This window comes from Coregonus lavaretus (assembly GCF_964263955.1).
Source record: "Coregonus lavaretus genome assembly, chromosome: 28".
Taxonomy (NCBI): domain Eukaryota; kingdom Metazoa; phylum Chordata; class Actinopteri; order Salmoniformes; family Salmonidae; genus Coregonus; species Coregonus lavaretus.
Window position 1 is genome coordinate 19,184,638 of NC_140015.1, and position 16,225 is coordinate 19,200,862.

The 16,225-nt window shown below is 42.2% G+C and overlaps 2 protein-coding genes across 3 annotated transcripts; one reads left to right on the top strand and one right to left on the bottom strand.

Annotated features, from left to right (window-relative positions):
* Positions 1 to 4,532: 4,532 nt before the first annotated feature.
* gsg1 (germ cell associated 1) lies at positions 4,533 to 9,039 on the top strand (the record flags this gene model as incomplete). The annotated part of the gene is given in 6 exon segments (XM_084145535.1): positions 4,533 to 4,655; positions 4,659 to 4,830; positions 7,352 to 7,399; positions 7,492 to 7,653; positions 8,071 to 8,182; positions 8,559 to 9,039. Coding segments are annotated over 6 exon segments (1,098 nt in total).
* Positions 9,040 to 9,638: 599 nt separating this feature from the next.
* Positions 9,639 to 15,699, bottom strand: LOC311103346 (epithelial membrane protein 2-like). 2 transcript variants are annotated; one of them, XR_014610079.1, is made up of 6 exons: positions 15,325 to 15,657; positions 12,733 to 12,815; positions 12,083 to 12,185; positions 11,105 to 11,245; positions 10,423 to 11,012; positions 9,653 to 10,365 (listed from the first exon to the last, which is right to left on the bottom strand). XR_014610079.1 is itself a non-coding variant. In XM_084144904.1 (5 exons), exons 2-5 carry the CDS (start codon positions 12,808 to 12,810, stop codon positions 10,849 to 10,851), a joined length of 486 nt encoding a protein of 161 aa, XP_084001030.1. In that variant the 5' UTR covers positions 12,811 to 12,815; positions 15,325 to 15,699; the 3' UTR covers positions 9,639 to 10,848. The 2 variants fall into 2 exon arrangements, 1 of the variants encoding a protein (XP_084001030.1); XM_084144904.1 differs by having other exon boundaries at positions 9,639 to 11,012; positions 15,325 to 15,699.
* Between the last annotated feature and the right edge of the window lie 526 nt (positions 15,700 to 16,225).

Below are 16,225 nucleotides of genomic sequence, written 5' to 3' on the forward strand. Positions count from 1 at the left end.
TGCTGTGTCTTAAATTGTCTACTGCTGACAGTGAGGCTCAGGTTCACTGCATATATTTACATTTTAGTCATTTAGCAGACACTCTTATCCAGAGTGACTTACAGTTAGTGAATGCATGTTTATATATATTTTTTTCATACTGGCCCCCCGTGGGAAACGAACCCACATCCCTGCCGGCCAAACCCTACCTTGGACCAATTGTGCGCCGCCCATGGGTCTCCCGGTCGCGGCCAGCTGCAACAGAGCCTGGACTCAAACCAGGATCTCTAGTGGCACAGCTAGTACTGCGATGCAGTGCCTTAGACCACTGCGCCACTCGGGAGTGGATTAAATCTGGTCCCACATATCAGAGCAACAGTTATAAGACCCAAGTGAGAGCGATGCGTTCAGTCACAAATGCGCTGAAGATCCGCGCTACAGCGTGATTGAAATTTAAAGGCAATGTTCCCGTGTTCACAGAGACTGCATTCACGGTAAACGCTGCATGTGTCAGTTCAAACAGAAATTACCTTTTTAAAGGCCCAATGCAGCAGTTTTTATATCAATATCAAATCATTTCTTGGTAACAATTAAAGTACCTTTACTGTAATAGAGTTCCATTAAAATGGGCAAAAGTACCTTTCTAGCAGAAAAACTATTTCTCAAGCAAGAATTTTGCTAGGATTGGGGAGGGGAAAACTGAAAACTAGTTGTTATTGGCAGAGAGGTTTGTAACTTTGTTATTGGACTATTAACCAATTTACAGCATGGTGATGTCGCCATGGAAAGCCGAAACTCTCGCCCATGCAAACCTGCTGATTAGAAGTTCCTTAGTAGATTGTATACTGAACAAAAATATAAACACAACATGTAAAGTGTTGGTCCCATGTTTCATGAGCTGAAATAAGAGGCCAGAAAATGTCCATACACACAAAAAGCTTATTTCTCTAAAATGTTTGGCACAAATTTGTTTACATCCCTGTTAGTTAGCATTTCTCCTTTGCCAAGATATTCCATCCACCTGACAGGTGTGGCATATCAAGAAGCTGATTAAACAGCATGATCATTACACAGGTGCACCTTGTGCTGGGGACAATAAAAGGCTACTCTAAAATGTGCAGTTTTGTCACACAACACAATGCCACAGATGTTTTGAGGGAGCGTGCAATTGGTATGCTGACTGCAGGAATGTCCACCAGAGCTGTTGCCATATAATTTAGTGTTCATTTCTCTACCATAAGCTGCCTCCAAAGTCATTTTAGAGAATTTGGCAGTACGCCCAACTGGCCTCACAACCACAGACCACGTGTAACCACGCCAGCCCAGGACCTCCACATCTTGCTTCACCTGTGGGATCGTCTGAGACCAGCCACCCAGACAGCTGATGAAACTGTGGGCTTGCACAACCAAGGAATTTCTGCCCAAATTGTCAGAAACCGTCCCAGGGAAGCTCATCTGCGTGCTCGTCGTCCTCACCAAGGTCTTGACTGCAGTTCTGCATCGTAACTGACTTCAGTGGGCAAATGCTCACCTTCGATGGCCACTGGCACGCTGGAGAAGTGTGCTCTTCACGAATGAATCCCGGTTTCAACTCTACCGGGCAGATGGCGTGTATGGCGTCATGTGGGCGAGCAGTTTTCTGATGTCAATGTTGGGAACAGAGTGCCCCATGGTGGGGTTATGGTAAGGGCAGGCATAAGCTACGGACAACGAACACAATTGCATTTTATCGATGGCAATTTGAATGCACAGAGATACCGTGACGAGATACTGAGGCCCATTGTCGTGCCATTCATCCGCTGCCATCACCTCATGTTTCAGCATGATAATGCACGGCCCCATGTCGCAAGGATCTGTACACAATTCCTAGAAGCTGAAAATGTCCCAGTTCTTCCATGGCCTGCATACTCACCAGACATTTCACCCATTGAACATGTTTGGGATGCACAGGATTGACATGTATGACAGTTCCAGTTCCCACCAATATCCTGCAACTTCGCACAGCCATTGAAGAGGAGTGGGACAACATTCCACAGGCCACAATCAACAGCCTGATCAACTCTATGTGAAGGAGATGTCGCGTTGCATAAGGCAAATGGTGGTCACACCAGACACTGACTGGTTTTCTGATCCATATTCCAGCCATGTGAAAGCCATAGATTAGGGCATAATTTATTTATTTCAATTGACTGATTTCCTTATATGAACTGTAACTCAGCAAAATCTTTGAAATTGTTGCATGTTGTGTTTATATTTTTGTTCAGTGTTATTTTCAACCAGCAACTATCAGGATGTATCACATATCACATTTTTTAAAATTTTTACAGCTGTTGTACAGTATGATATAAGACACAGGAAAAACAGCATTTTGACTGCACTGGGCCTTTACATTTCAATTGTGCTACAGCGCGGATCTTCAGCACTACAGATTGAATCAAGAAATAACATTGTAAATAGATGCTATTTATTCAGGATGTTCTGAGGAAAAACAGATGGGAGATTTACCATTCTGGTAAAGTTCTATGGAAAGTCTCTCAGAGACTAACTACCAGAAATGTGTCTTTGTGGGAATAGAATTTGTCCAGGAGTTTCTTATTTGTAATATTAAATACACCATACTGTGTAATCAATGTTAAATTCAAGTGACATGAAGTCATACATTTTACTTTGAAAGTCGCTAGATTGGAGTTCAGGCTGTGGTGCTAGTACACTATATCTGGTACACTATATTAAAACTGGTAGTGTTAGGGTAGTGAGGCCAGTTAGAGAGAAAGTGGGAAGACAGAAGGGGTAAAATAGTAGATGAAAATGAGAACAGATTGAATGGATTTGTCCACTGTGGATTTAGAGTTGTATCAATAGATTAAAGAAGAGGGGAGCTTAAGACTTGGTTGAGCATACTGACTTACTGACCAAGCGGTATCATGAAGAGTGACAACCACACACTCCACAGAGGTTACTGTGAGGGTCAACACCCTGAATCACTGACATGCTATCTGATGGAGAGGAAGAGAAGAAAGAGAGGAGATGGGTAGAAGAATAGGAGTACATTAAATACTACCACAATCCACACTCACTCCATGAAGAACTAAAGAGGAAATAAGACGGTTGAAGGTGGGTCCTTTTTCTCTTTCAAATTATCCTTGCTGTCTGACGTCAATGCTTCTGAACATTTTAGCCATTATTTGTTCTAAAGGATTCACAGATAAGCTATTTTCTCCTGTAATTGCTGCCATTTTCTACTCCTGCTGGTCTTCCTACCATTTCCATTTTGTGTTCTCCCATTCTTTGTCATTCAGCTATATAATTAGGGATATAATCACTCCGTCTTAAACCACACCTGCCCTCTAGCACAGGGGTATTTAACCAGGGGTCCTAGGGTCCGTGAAAATATAAATAAATAAAAAGTGGAACATTGTTTTTCTGAATATCGCTAGCAACAACATAATAAACACATTTTGAATTACATCCCTACAGTAGAAAAGAGGAGAATATCTTCTTTCTAATGATGTAAACTTTATTTCTCAACTCGTAATATTGAGCAAATTACACAGTTTCTACTGTCTTTGGTATTACACTTATTGAAGTGTGTGACAGGCTTTGAAAAGCACCTGCGAATAGGCTACCAGTGCGGAAAGTGCCGCTGGCTGCTGGTAAGCTTTCTTGAATTGGACATAAATGTTTGCCAACACAGGGCTAACCTTTGTTTAACCAGCTAAACAGCTGCTCTTAGCGAAAATGTGTTTGGAGTTACCTTTCTAGCTAATAGACTATGTTAGAGTTTACACTTCCCATTCCAATTATAAGATGGAGAGGTCAAAATAATGAAAAACGATTTACCAAATCTATTAATTTTAAAACGTGTATTACTTCTCCTTGCCATGATCATTCACCTTATGATAAGACAAGACGTGATTTTTTTTTTTTGCTAACGTAAAATGCGGGTCGCCGGTTTGCCCTGGGCCCTGGGAAAGAAAATGTTGAAGACCCCTGCTCGTGCAGATTGGATCCCCTCTGCTCACAATACTGAGCCTGGTTTCATTGTGGTTGAGTGCAACCTGCGAGTACTTTTCAGAGTGCAAGGTTAGATTGTGTGCACCCATGCAAAGTCACAAACTTCTTAGTGTGTGTCCAAGAAAGGAAAGACGTTGGGGGATTAGATTGTTTTCTTTCAGTTGGGTTGTCAATTCCTCTGAATACTTTATCTTTCCTTTTCCATATGCTCTCTTTCAACCCTCTCTCAACTCTCTCTCAACCCTCTCTCAACTCTCTCTCAACTCTCTCAACTCTCTTAATACTGTTTAAAAGAGAGCTGGAGCCGAGCTTCACAGTGCAGCCTTTGTCAACGTCCAAATCTGATTCCTGTCACTCATGTTTAGCCCTGTGACAGAGTCTCTGTGTCTGAAGTGGCTCCGTCTCCCTTTATCATTATATAGTATAGACAGAGGAAGTGTTTGACCAGCTATTAAAAATACAACTTCTCTCTTTCTTCCTCTCTCCTCCCCCTTTCCAACACCTCCCCCCACCCCAGGTTCCCTCTCTCTCCCTTCATCATGTCGTTTCTGTCCAGAGTGCGGTCCCCCAAGCTCACCTTCTTCCAGACACTGGTGTCTCTGGTCCTGGGGGCAATGGCCCTTTTGTCCTCCTACTGGTGTGAGGGCAGTCAGAAAGTCCCCTAGCCCCTCTGCTCGGCCAACAAACTGACCAAATGCATCCCTGTGCCCGGGGTCTCGCATAACTCCACCTCCATCCAGTTCTCCTGGGAGACGGGGGACGACCGCTTCGCCTTCCCTGCCTTCCATGCAGGCATGTGGATGAGCTGTGAGGAGAACATCTACACCGACGCCTGGGGTGAGACTTTGGGGGGTGAAAATGGATGGTTGGAACTTTAATACCTGTAGGTTTGTGCACAAGAGTGGCATATAGTAGGTTCAAAGTGGGGGAGTTACAGTCACACAGTAATGTAACTATGAGAAGCGAGGAGCAAAATGGGTAAGAAAGGGGAAAATCACTGGTGAGATGAAACGCAATTAGAGTCTAGGTACGGTGGAGTGTGTGTGTGTGTGAGCTCTTGCACTCTCTAAAGAGGATTATTATCGGTGCTCTGTTCAGGGAGATTTAGATTCTAACAACATGACTCAATTATGGATTATGACCAGATAGAGAGAAAGGTTCATATTATTCCAACCCCCCCCCCCCCCCCGGCTTGACTGGACTCAACACCCTAAAGCTGTGGCTGGAGAAGACTTGATAGAGCTGTGGGATTTCTACTGACAATTAAGGATTTGTGGATATCTTGTCTGGTGGGTGAGAAGTATTAAAAGGACATACTGTTCTCATACATTACTACCCACTGGGCACAAACTGGTTGAATCCATGTCATTTGTCAACATATTGTGATGTGGAATCTATGTGGAAAATACATTGGATTGTAAAAAAGTCATCAAAGTTAACTGTTGTTTTGAGGGTGAAATTTAAACCACAGGATTATGTCATCATGGTAACCAAATTTCAACATCGACAAACCTTGTATAAAATATGTTGAATTTGTACCTTTGAAACAATGTCAGACATTCAACGTTATATCCACTATCAGAAAAAAAACAGCACCTCCTACTGGAGAATTGACCTAGCTACAGCAACCTCTGGTCTCCCATACAGGGTGTTAACCAAGCCCAGCCCTGCTTAGCTACGATATTTGTCACAGACTATTACCAAGGTGCTATTGTGAGAGTGATTGTTGAGAAATCTCCACTTAGAACCTAAAAAGATTCACTGTTGCTATCGAAGCCATTCCAAAGGGAAGCAAATAAAACATGACCATACTTTAACACTCATATATCATCAATGATGCTATTTAAAGCTGCAATATGTTACTTTTTGGGCGACCAGACAAAATTCACATAGATATGTGTGTTATAGCTATGTCATTCTTATTGAAAGCAAGTCTAAGAAGCGGTGGATCTGTTCTATGTGCGCTATTTCTATGCTTCCCGTTCTTAAGTTTCGTTTTTTGCGTCTTTTACTTTCGGTTTTGTACACCATCTTCAAACAGCTGAAATTACTATATTTTTGTTTATGGAAAATATATTTCACTGCGGTTTAGATGGTACAATGATTCTCTACACTATACCTGCTTGTTTTGTCACATAAACTGAAATTAGGCGAACTATTAGAATTTTAGCAACCAGGAAATGGCGGAGCGATTTCTGCATTGTGCATCTTTAAGGCCTATATAATATTTGCAAAGTCATCAACAGCTATTGTTTAAATTCAACCTAGAATTCAACTAAAAATAGACAATACACTAGGCCTAGGATTTCAAATGTAATGATATTTAGTGATATTGAATGCGTTTGGATTTCAATCAAATCAAACTTTATTTAAAGTGCATTTCAAGTTTTAGTTGATTTAGTCCTATTCTTTAACGTTGTTGTTTTTGGTTGCGCTGGAGACGTGAATCCAACATATCAATTATTAATCTGTAGACAAACTGGAAGTAAAGCCAGACTAAGTCAGTGGCACAGATGGAACTGTCAAGCATAAGACACATCTCCTTCAAATGTAGATATTTGCTTGCGTTGACAACCAAACACAATTCACTATCCAATTTGTCTCCAAATTAATAAATTATATGTTGGATTCAAGTCTCCATCTAAACCAAAAATCAAATAAAAAAAGAGGACTAAATCTAATTGAATCAAACTTTAAATGCACTTATTTAGTCATATTCTTTAACTTAGATTTTTGGTTTAGATGGAGACATGAATACAACATGTTAATGATTAACTTGAAGATTACATTTCAAATCAACCAAAGCTTGAAGCCCTAGGCCTCTACTGTATGTATTGTCTATTTTTTTGTTGAACCCTGGGTTGCAAATGCTATACAGGCCTAAATAGTATCATTGATGATATATGACTTATAAAGTATGGTTACATTTATTTTTCTCTGTTAAACCTACCTTTTAATGTAATCGTAACTGCGGTCCAGGTCATTTGGTTCTGCTGTCAGATGAAACACAGTGATAACACAATAATCTGTTGTATAAATAAACCAAAAATCAGATATTGTTTTTCCATTGGAATTTGGTTGTGCTTTTAGATGGTTGAAAGCATAGTGATAACACATTGGAAAAACCCTTGGCTGTCTTTTTGAGTTGGTGAATATAGGTTGTAATCTCATTGATTAACGTCTCAACCAAATATGACCCAATTATCCACTTTGAAATGACATGATGTGCCCAGTGGGTAGAAAGGTTTCCTCAAGGACAGCTATTCCTGATACTATGTATTTAATCTGTCCCACACAGAAATTAACCTTATCTGATATAAAATAATTATCATCGTAATATCTGTCTTTTGTTTTTTAGAGGAACAGTGTCGCAGTTTTCTTTCTTTAACTCCAGGAGGTGAAAAAGGTAAATTATTCTGCAGTGTCAAGAGTGTATGTTGGTACACATTGCACAGTCATGACATAGTTGTACTGTAATCGTCCTCTCTCTCCCTGCAGGAATGTTGTGGTTGTCAGTGTCGATGGAGCTCATGTATGTTGGGCTGCTGTGTATCAGCTGTGTGCTGCTGTCTCTGCAGTTGTGTCTGGATGCCTTTTGGCCCTCACAGCGCTGGGGACAGCTCCTCAATGCCTACTCCGCAGTCTTCACTATATTAGGAGGTACACATTTTACATTAGATTATCTTTTTTTGATCATTTAGCTCATAGTTTCCCAAACTCAGTTCTGGGACCCCCCTGGGTGCACATTTTGTTTTTTGCCCTAGCACTACACAGCTGATTCAAATAACCAACTCATCATCAAGCTTTAATTATTTGAGTCCACTGTGTAGTGCTAGGGCAAAGTTTGGGAAACCCTGGTTTAGCAGACGCTATTATGCAGAGCAACTTACAGTCAGTGCGTAGGTAAGACAACCACACATCACAGTCATTGCAAGTAAAACTTTCCTCAATAAAGCTATTAGCGAAATCAGTGCTGTATGAACCAGTGATTGTATGAAAAAAACGAATAGTCTCTCTGATCGAATCCACATAAATGCTTTCAATGTCTGCCATTGAATCTCTGTTTTATTCTCTTAGGGTTACTGGGAATGGTGGCTCACATGATGTTCATGCAGGTGTTTCAGACTACTGCCTCTATGGGTCCAGAGGACTTCAAACCACACAGCTACAGCTACTCCTGGGCCTTTTAGTGAGTCTGCACGCACACACACACACACACTGTTTACTAAAGTACCACTACTCATTCTCTGATCTTCAGTGTGCTCTGCTCCCTTATTCTTTTGTCTCTAAGAGCAAGTGTGCTTAAGTGCTTACATTTTCCCCCTTTAAATAAGAGAGACACCCAATAATTTACCTCAAGGACTCTCAGGAGACCTGGGCTCCTGTTAAAGACCTCTGTCCAACTCAAATAGATTATTGCAATATCGCATATGCCTTGTAGCAATTGTGTTTTAGTAAGATAAGGGTATGAAATATGTTTGCAACAGTAGGCTTGCACACATGGATTCAGATGAACACTATCCACCTTGCTGCTCCTTTCTCTCTACTCTGTTTCTCTCTCTCAGTGTGGCATGGCTGGCCTTTACCTGCTGCATGTTGTCAGGAGTCTCCACCCTCAACAACTACACCAAGAAGGCTGTAATGGAGCGGAGGCGTAAAGCCCGCCTGTACCCCCCTCGATTCCCTGACATAAAGCCCCTGCTACCCCCGGCCTCCTGCTACTGCCCTCTGCCACCACACCCCTGCATGTCCCCACCATCCCCAGAACTCTCACCCCTGTCGCCCTACTATGACCCCCCTTCGCCACCCCCACCCTCATCACCCCATCCACTCACCCACTCCCTATCCCTCCCCTACCCTGAATACTTACCACCTCCCCCGTCCCACCCTGCTCCCCTGTCCCCCTATCACCGCCACTCCCTCCCCTCTATCTCTCTGCCCCTCTCCGTCCACAGTTACACACCCCAGTACTACTCAGAGGACAGGGGCAGAGATATGGAGGAAGAGGGGAGGGAGTACTCAGATGAGGAGTACAGCCCACTTTGACTGTAGGTGTGTGATACTTACCTATGAGCCAACATGCATTTTGATTTTGACAGAGCAAAACTGTGTGAAGTAGTCTGTTGAAGCTCTCTGTCCAAACGTGTATGCATGCTGTCAATAAAGCTTAGTGAAAATGTGCAAAATGCTTTCATGCAGAAATTAGTATGCCTTCTGTCAGTTTCACTGTGGTGCCCCTCTACCAGTGACTGCATTTACATTACATTTACGTCATTTAGCAGACGCTCTTATCCAGAGCGACTTACAGTTAGTGAATACATATATATATTATTTTTTTATACTGCCCCCCCCGTGGGAATCAAACCCACAACCCTGGCGTTGCAAACGCCATGCTCTATCAACTGAGCTACATCCCTGCCGGCCATTCCCTCCCCTACCCTGGACGACGCTGGGCCAATTGTGCGCCGCCCATGAGTCTCCCGGTCGCGGCCGGCTGCGACAGAGCCTGGATTCGAACCAGGATCTCTAATGGCACAGTTAGCACTGCGATGCAGTGCCTTAGACCACTGCACCACTCAGGACTAGGTATTCATTCAATCTGTCCTCCTTCACCGATTATGATTCATATAAAATAGTCTAGCAATGACAGGAGAAATTTGATTTAAATCAGGTTTTAATACAAATTATTATCATTATCATACTGATAAGAAATAGTAACAAAAATAACATTGCATTAGACATACAAAGCATAATGTGCAACCAAACATGTTCATATTTACACATATATCTCAATGTGCAGCGAGCAAACGTGCTCTGTTAGATTTCAAGGTACTCTATCTATCTGTTGGTTTGTCTGGGGGATAGGTTGATTCAGACAAACGGAAGTTAACCTACACAATAAGACTAATGGTACACAGCATAAAATAATTACATACTAAAAAGGGGAGTGGTCTAGTTAGCAGTGAGGTTAGTACTAATGTTCCATTCCATGTATGGACATTGGCAAATACATGATATTCTTTGTCTTATTCTGCACACTGTAAGTCAAACGGGGTAATGATCGCTGACAGTTTCCGAAATTGGACTCTGTTTGCTGCACTCTAGTGAGGCGTCAATTCCTTCTTCTATTTGGTTTTGAGTGTTTTGGCCTTGTTTTATTCTGAGCCTAATTGAGAAATAAATTAAAATGTAAGCAAGAATATTTCAGGACTATGATTCTGAAATAATAAGATTCTGCAGGGCTATACTCTTTCACTCTCTGACTCCCCTATACATTCTCCAACGAATATATGTGCGCTGTACAATTTGGTCCCACTTTATATTAAAAAAACTAAACATGGACTTGGTAATATGTGGACAGGTAAGTTATTACTATGTGGGCAGGACAGGTAAGTTATTACTATGTGGGCAGGACAGGTAAGTTATTACTATGTGGGCAGGACAGGTAAGTTATTACTATGTGGGCAGGACAGGTAAGTTATTACTATGTGGGCAGGACAGGTAAGTTATTACTATGTGGGCAGGACAGGTAAGTTATTACTATGTGGGCAGGACAGGTAAGTTATTACTATGTGGGCAGGACAGGTAAGTTATTACTATGTGGGCAGGACAGGTAAGTTATTACTATGTGGGCAGGACAGGTAAGTTATTACTATGTAAATCCATATATTTATACACACTTCATATAAGGTGGGAACCAAAAGAGATACATGAATCAAAATTCAAGCCAGAAAAATTGTGGATAACAACTCTCCCCTTTGGTATCACACACTCATATCCATACCTAATTGTACAAAAAACGATCAGATCGTAAGATATTGAGCCTGTCTCTTGGTTTGGGATAGTCTTCTGCTTCTAGTTTGCTGTCTTCTTTCGCAGGACAAAGTAGATGATACTGGAGATGAAGGTGAACGCAAAGGAGATCCAGGCCAGAATGAAGGAGTGGCCATACCAACCATCCGATTCACCCTTGTGAAAGATGTCTGTGTAGATGGAGGCAGCGATCATGATGCACAGGCCTGGAGGGAGGGAGGGACAGACAAAGGTCAAGCAAAGACAGAACTAATTGTTTAACAGGTTGAAGATTTAAAGTGTTTAGGGCAATACTTACAGGCTAGGAGCTGGAAGATGCCAGAGAAGGTGAATCTCTGTCCCTTTGACAGAGTGAAGAGCTGTCCCACAAACACAAACAGGCCAAGGGAGGAGAATATGCAGGCCAGAATGGAGCTAGCCTGCACTGCATGGAGGTAGTCTGTAGAGGGAGACAGAGACAGACACAGAGTAAGGACTATTTACAGAACAGAAACACCCAGAAATCAACACCGTATTAACGAAACAGTGTTGTGTCACGCTCTGGAATGCAGAGGTGAAAGGGGCAGTTCTGTCAAAACAAGTGGGAGGAGATTTTTAAAACACAATGAAAGTATTTTAATCTGGAAAATTGTGTGCTAAGGAATATTTATAAGAGGATTTAAGACGAGTTCATTTCATTAGGTTGTAAAAGGGTTTCTCAGCCATCAAATAAAACACTTTATGAGAGATACAACATTGCTACATATATACTTGACCACACATTCACTAAAGGTCTAAACACAGACTCACTGTATTTGTAATACACTTTCAGTGTATGTATTCAAGCAAATCTGAACCTCCTCACCCGCCCCAACCCTGTCCCTGATCCTGCCACACCCTCTGTTCAGTTTCCTCTATGAGAACATGGCATTGTTCTCCCTCATTGGCCAATAGAGTACTTACTGATCAATCATGCTAGACACTGACAGACACACAGAGACAGGTTAGATGGCAGGCTTAGTCTGACAGTTGTTACGGAGCTCTACCCTGAATTCAATCAAACCTACACCGCAGTAAACCCACATCCTGGAGAAACAACACTGTTCCTGTTTCTGTGCTGCAAAAATTTATATATTGGGGTGACTTGAGACAGAAAAAAAAACATTTTAATTCACGTGTAGGTTGATATTTACATATATATCCAGGAGCAATGCTAATTTCCTGCAGTGCTGTTTTTTCCCCACAGAGAATGTTTGATTACATTTTAGCCCAGCGGTCCAGTATGGCCCAGGCTTACCTTGAGGGTAGTGGCTGGGGAGATCATTTGAGCTCCAGGTTCCATTGGTCAGTATCCACCTGGCCCACACATCAGTGGACACGGTTTTTGTCATCCACCAGGCCTGGACAGGACAGAGAGGAGAGATAGTCAATGAACATCCACAGGTAACATGCATTTGGATGTCCAGGCACAGGGACAATAGTCAATGGGTGGAATGTACATCTGTAGAATGTAGCAGCATTCCACAGCAGCCAGGTATGCACCTCTCACTATGACAGACAGGCCTTTTAACACTCACTGGAATCCCACACACGAACAAGAGCATGTATATGCAGCCACATTGTTGACGATAACGCGCAGGCGCACGTGCACACACACACACACACACACTCACACACACACACACACACACACACACACAGAGTGATGAAACACTGGCCAAACTGTTCGTCTCCTGTCTTCTCTCAGGTGTGAGAGTGAGCTCAGAAATGTAGTCCAGAAAACAAAAGTGGAACACTGACAGAACAGCACCAAAGGTCTGAGCCGATGAGGGCTAACATAGCATGCTATCCTCTTTTGATTCAACACCCCACAGACATTGTGAAAGAAGGGCTATGTCAACATGAAGAGAAAACTAAGTGGAGGAGGTGCAGTGGGGAATTACTTACATTGTCGATAGTTGCCACTAGGAGGAGGATGATGCTGGTGAGGTGAAGGAGGAAGATTCCGGCTAGAAGAACCAACATGATGACTGAGAGAAAGACAGAACAAGAGAGAACATTTATATATTGTATGTTAAAAGCTGGTCAAACACTTCCTCGTCTATAACATATCAAATAAAGGAAGACGGGGCCACTTCAAACACAGAGACACTGTCACAGGGCTTAACATGAGTGACAGGAATCAGACATTCTATTGTTTTATTCTTGTTTTGTACTCTCTTGCTGTACAGTGTCCTTGTGTTTCTTGAAAGGTGCTTTAAATCCAATGTATTATTTTTTATATTATTAGATATGGACGTTGACAAAGCATGCACTGGGTTGCTTGGCTCCAGCACTTTGAAACAGGCAGTCATTAATGATGGAAGTCCTGAGTCTGGCACCCCCTCAGGGTGCGGCTTCATCACTCTAAATTACCATGGGTCATAGACACACACTATCACACACACACACACACACTAACAGAAATGGAGGGAGGCTTGATAAAAAATGAATTCAGAGGAAGAGAGTTGAGATAGCACATAGTGATCGGTCAGGCAATGTAGTGTTAGCCCTGGGAAACAGAGAGACAGAAAATCAGAGGGATAAAGGGGGAAGTGTTGGCAGGAGATGAGTTGTAACTTGTTTGCAGCTTGCAACAAACCGCCACTCCTTAAAATAACTGCACAAAATACCTACTACCCTGCCTGCCCCACCTCCCCCAAATAAACACATACATACACCTTAACCAGGGGTTCTCAAACGTTATGGGGCCGGGACCCCTTTTGTGATAGTAAATTAATCATGGACCCCCTCATAATCAGAACACAGCTCGAGTTAGATAAAAAATAGCATACAAGGAGTATTACCATAACTTTGGCAGTGCATGGTGAGACAAACCAAGTTTCGGGCCCTAGGAAGGAACATTTTAAAGGCTCGTCTCTTGGCATCGGAGAGAAAATGTTGCCGCTAATTTCATGCAATTCTACAGATTTTGTCATGTGGCAGAGAGATGTTTTTGTTGTTGCAACTTTAAAGCTAATATCCTGCAATTCTATAAAAAAAATTATGAGGCAGAGAGAAAACTTTGCAGTTTTAATTCTTAAATTACACTGCATTTATGTAAAAGTATTGTGGATCCCAATATCCCTGTGAGCTTCCCAGACCCATGTTGCCCCAGGGTTAAGAACATAAATTGTAGATTAATAATATCACATTGTATTGTGTTACAACCTCTTAACTTATTCCTCGGATCCCTTGGCCATTAAAAAAATGATCTGTTGTTGTTAGTAATATTCATAAAATATATATATACATTTTTATATATATATTTTGAGATCTGGCCACGAACCCCCTGCAAGCCATTGTTAGTGGCTTTGAATGACCCCACTTTGAGAACTCCTGCCTATGAACTAAGCAGTTCAACTCAAAATATTGATAAACGATCTCAATTCACCAATTACAATTGCCATTATTTGATTTATTTATTCAGTAAACACCATAACCAATACAAAATAAGCTGAATTACTGTTTGAATGGCCATTGTCAGTAGAGAGAAGGCAAGATTGTTTGATGCTTGTTTTTCTTAAATACAATCATATTGTGAGAACAACTCACGGATACATGCTAGAGTTCCTTCCCACCCCTACTACTGGCAATAGGGCGGCTTGGGATCTGGTGGATGTGGAGAGAGCGAGGCGAGAGCCTATCTGGAATGCAGAGGACCTCTCTGGGATAAAGGGCTGGTCTGGGTTGGGTCCAGACATGTGATCTACATCAACACTGATCCAGCCCAAGGTGTTTCCCGCCCATGTACACTTCAAAATTACTGTAATTGGGAACGAGTACTTCTTAGTTAGCTCAACTGTGTGTAAATATTTGAGTACACAAAAGGTGGTCTGTGTAATTTCTCATATGAGAGCTTCTCATCTCAGTGCTGAAGGGACAAATAAAGAGGGAACTTGAGCTAGTCTTAGACAATTAAACCTCTGACTGTCTGAGCTGACAGCCGCTGAGGGAAGTTTAACCCTGTTCTGCTCTGTGAAGGAAATACAAAGTACACCCTATCCAACCTCAGCAGTTTGCCCGAGTCACAGAGAGTAAACACTGAATGCATGACAAACTCCCTGCCTTCTAGGATGGAGCATAGTTCCATCACGCACTCAGCTACCTACCAGAAATTACAGGATAGGTTTCATGGGCTAAAGCGTGTGCATTATAAACTTTAACTAAATGTATACTTAAAGTTTCAGAATTTCAGTGCATTTGGATTTTCACCTTGTAATGTTTGTTTCAGAACCAGCTATCTGATTAATTACCTGAACACACCCACACTGAACTTACCTGGCAAAGGAATAAACTACCAGTATCACTTGCATTACAAAAGACGTGCTAGCTACAATTCTAAAATATTCACGCCCCTACTGACTGTGTGCAATTGTATTAGCCTTGAGAGTAATACAATAGAAGGCATGCATATAGGCTATTATCATTTCAAAAAACACATGAAGAGCATGTCAAAGAGTTGAGAGTTCTGTAAGCGAACAAAAATGTTCAACTTACTTTTTGATGGTAGCCTTTCTGTTGAAGCCCAATTCCTTCTGCTCTCTACGTTCCAAATGTCAGACTCAGCCCTCCCCGCTAAGGAACGCACAAACACTCACAACTACACCTCCACCCACTTCTTACCCCTCCCCGCTAAGGAACGCACAAACACTCACAACTACACCTCCACCCACTTCTTACCCCTCCCTCTTTTCCCCGAGTCCACACCCCACACAAATCTATCTCACTCTCATTTTGTCTATCTATCTATCTCTCTCCCTCCCTTGCTCTCTCTCTTTCTCGCTCTGTCTCTGTCTCACATACATGCAATTACCCAAAAGCCACTATTTCAACAACTCTGTGGTGGAGTATTTGTTTTTCATGTTCTAGCTATGTCTTTGTCACTGTCTATTTTGGCCATTATATCCATGAGTACTCAGAGGAAGCACACTGACTCACCCACAGATGTTTGGGGAACTCCCAAAATATTGTCATGAGTTCAAATCCGTTGCCATGGAGACTCAGTAGTAGCCAGAGCGACCACGTTGTTGCTGTTGTATCTCCACACACAGACGTGGTGGGTGTAGTTTTTCTGCCTGATCCCCACCCACTCTCTCCATTCCCCCTCCAAAGCTCTCTCTCCGGGAGGATAGTCAGGATGAAGGAATGTAGTTGGTTGGGAGGGAGAGGAGGAGGTAACAAGTGCAAGTCATTATATTTACATTTACATTTTAGTCATTTAGCAGACGCTCTTATCCAGAGCGATTTACAGTTAGTGAATACATATATATATTTTTTTTATACTGGCCCCCCGTGGGAATCGAACCCACAACCCTGGCGTTGCAAACGCCATGCTATATCAACTATCAACTGAGCTACATTCCTGCCGGCCATTCCCTCCCCTACCCTGGACGACGCT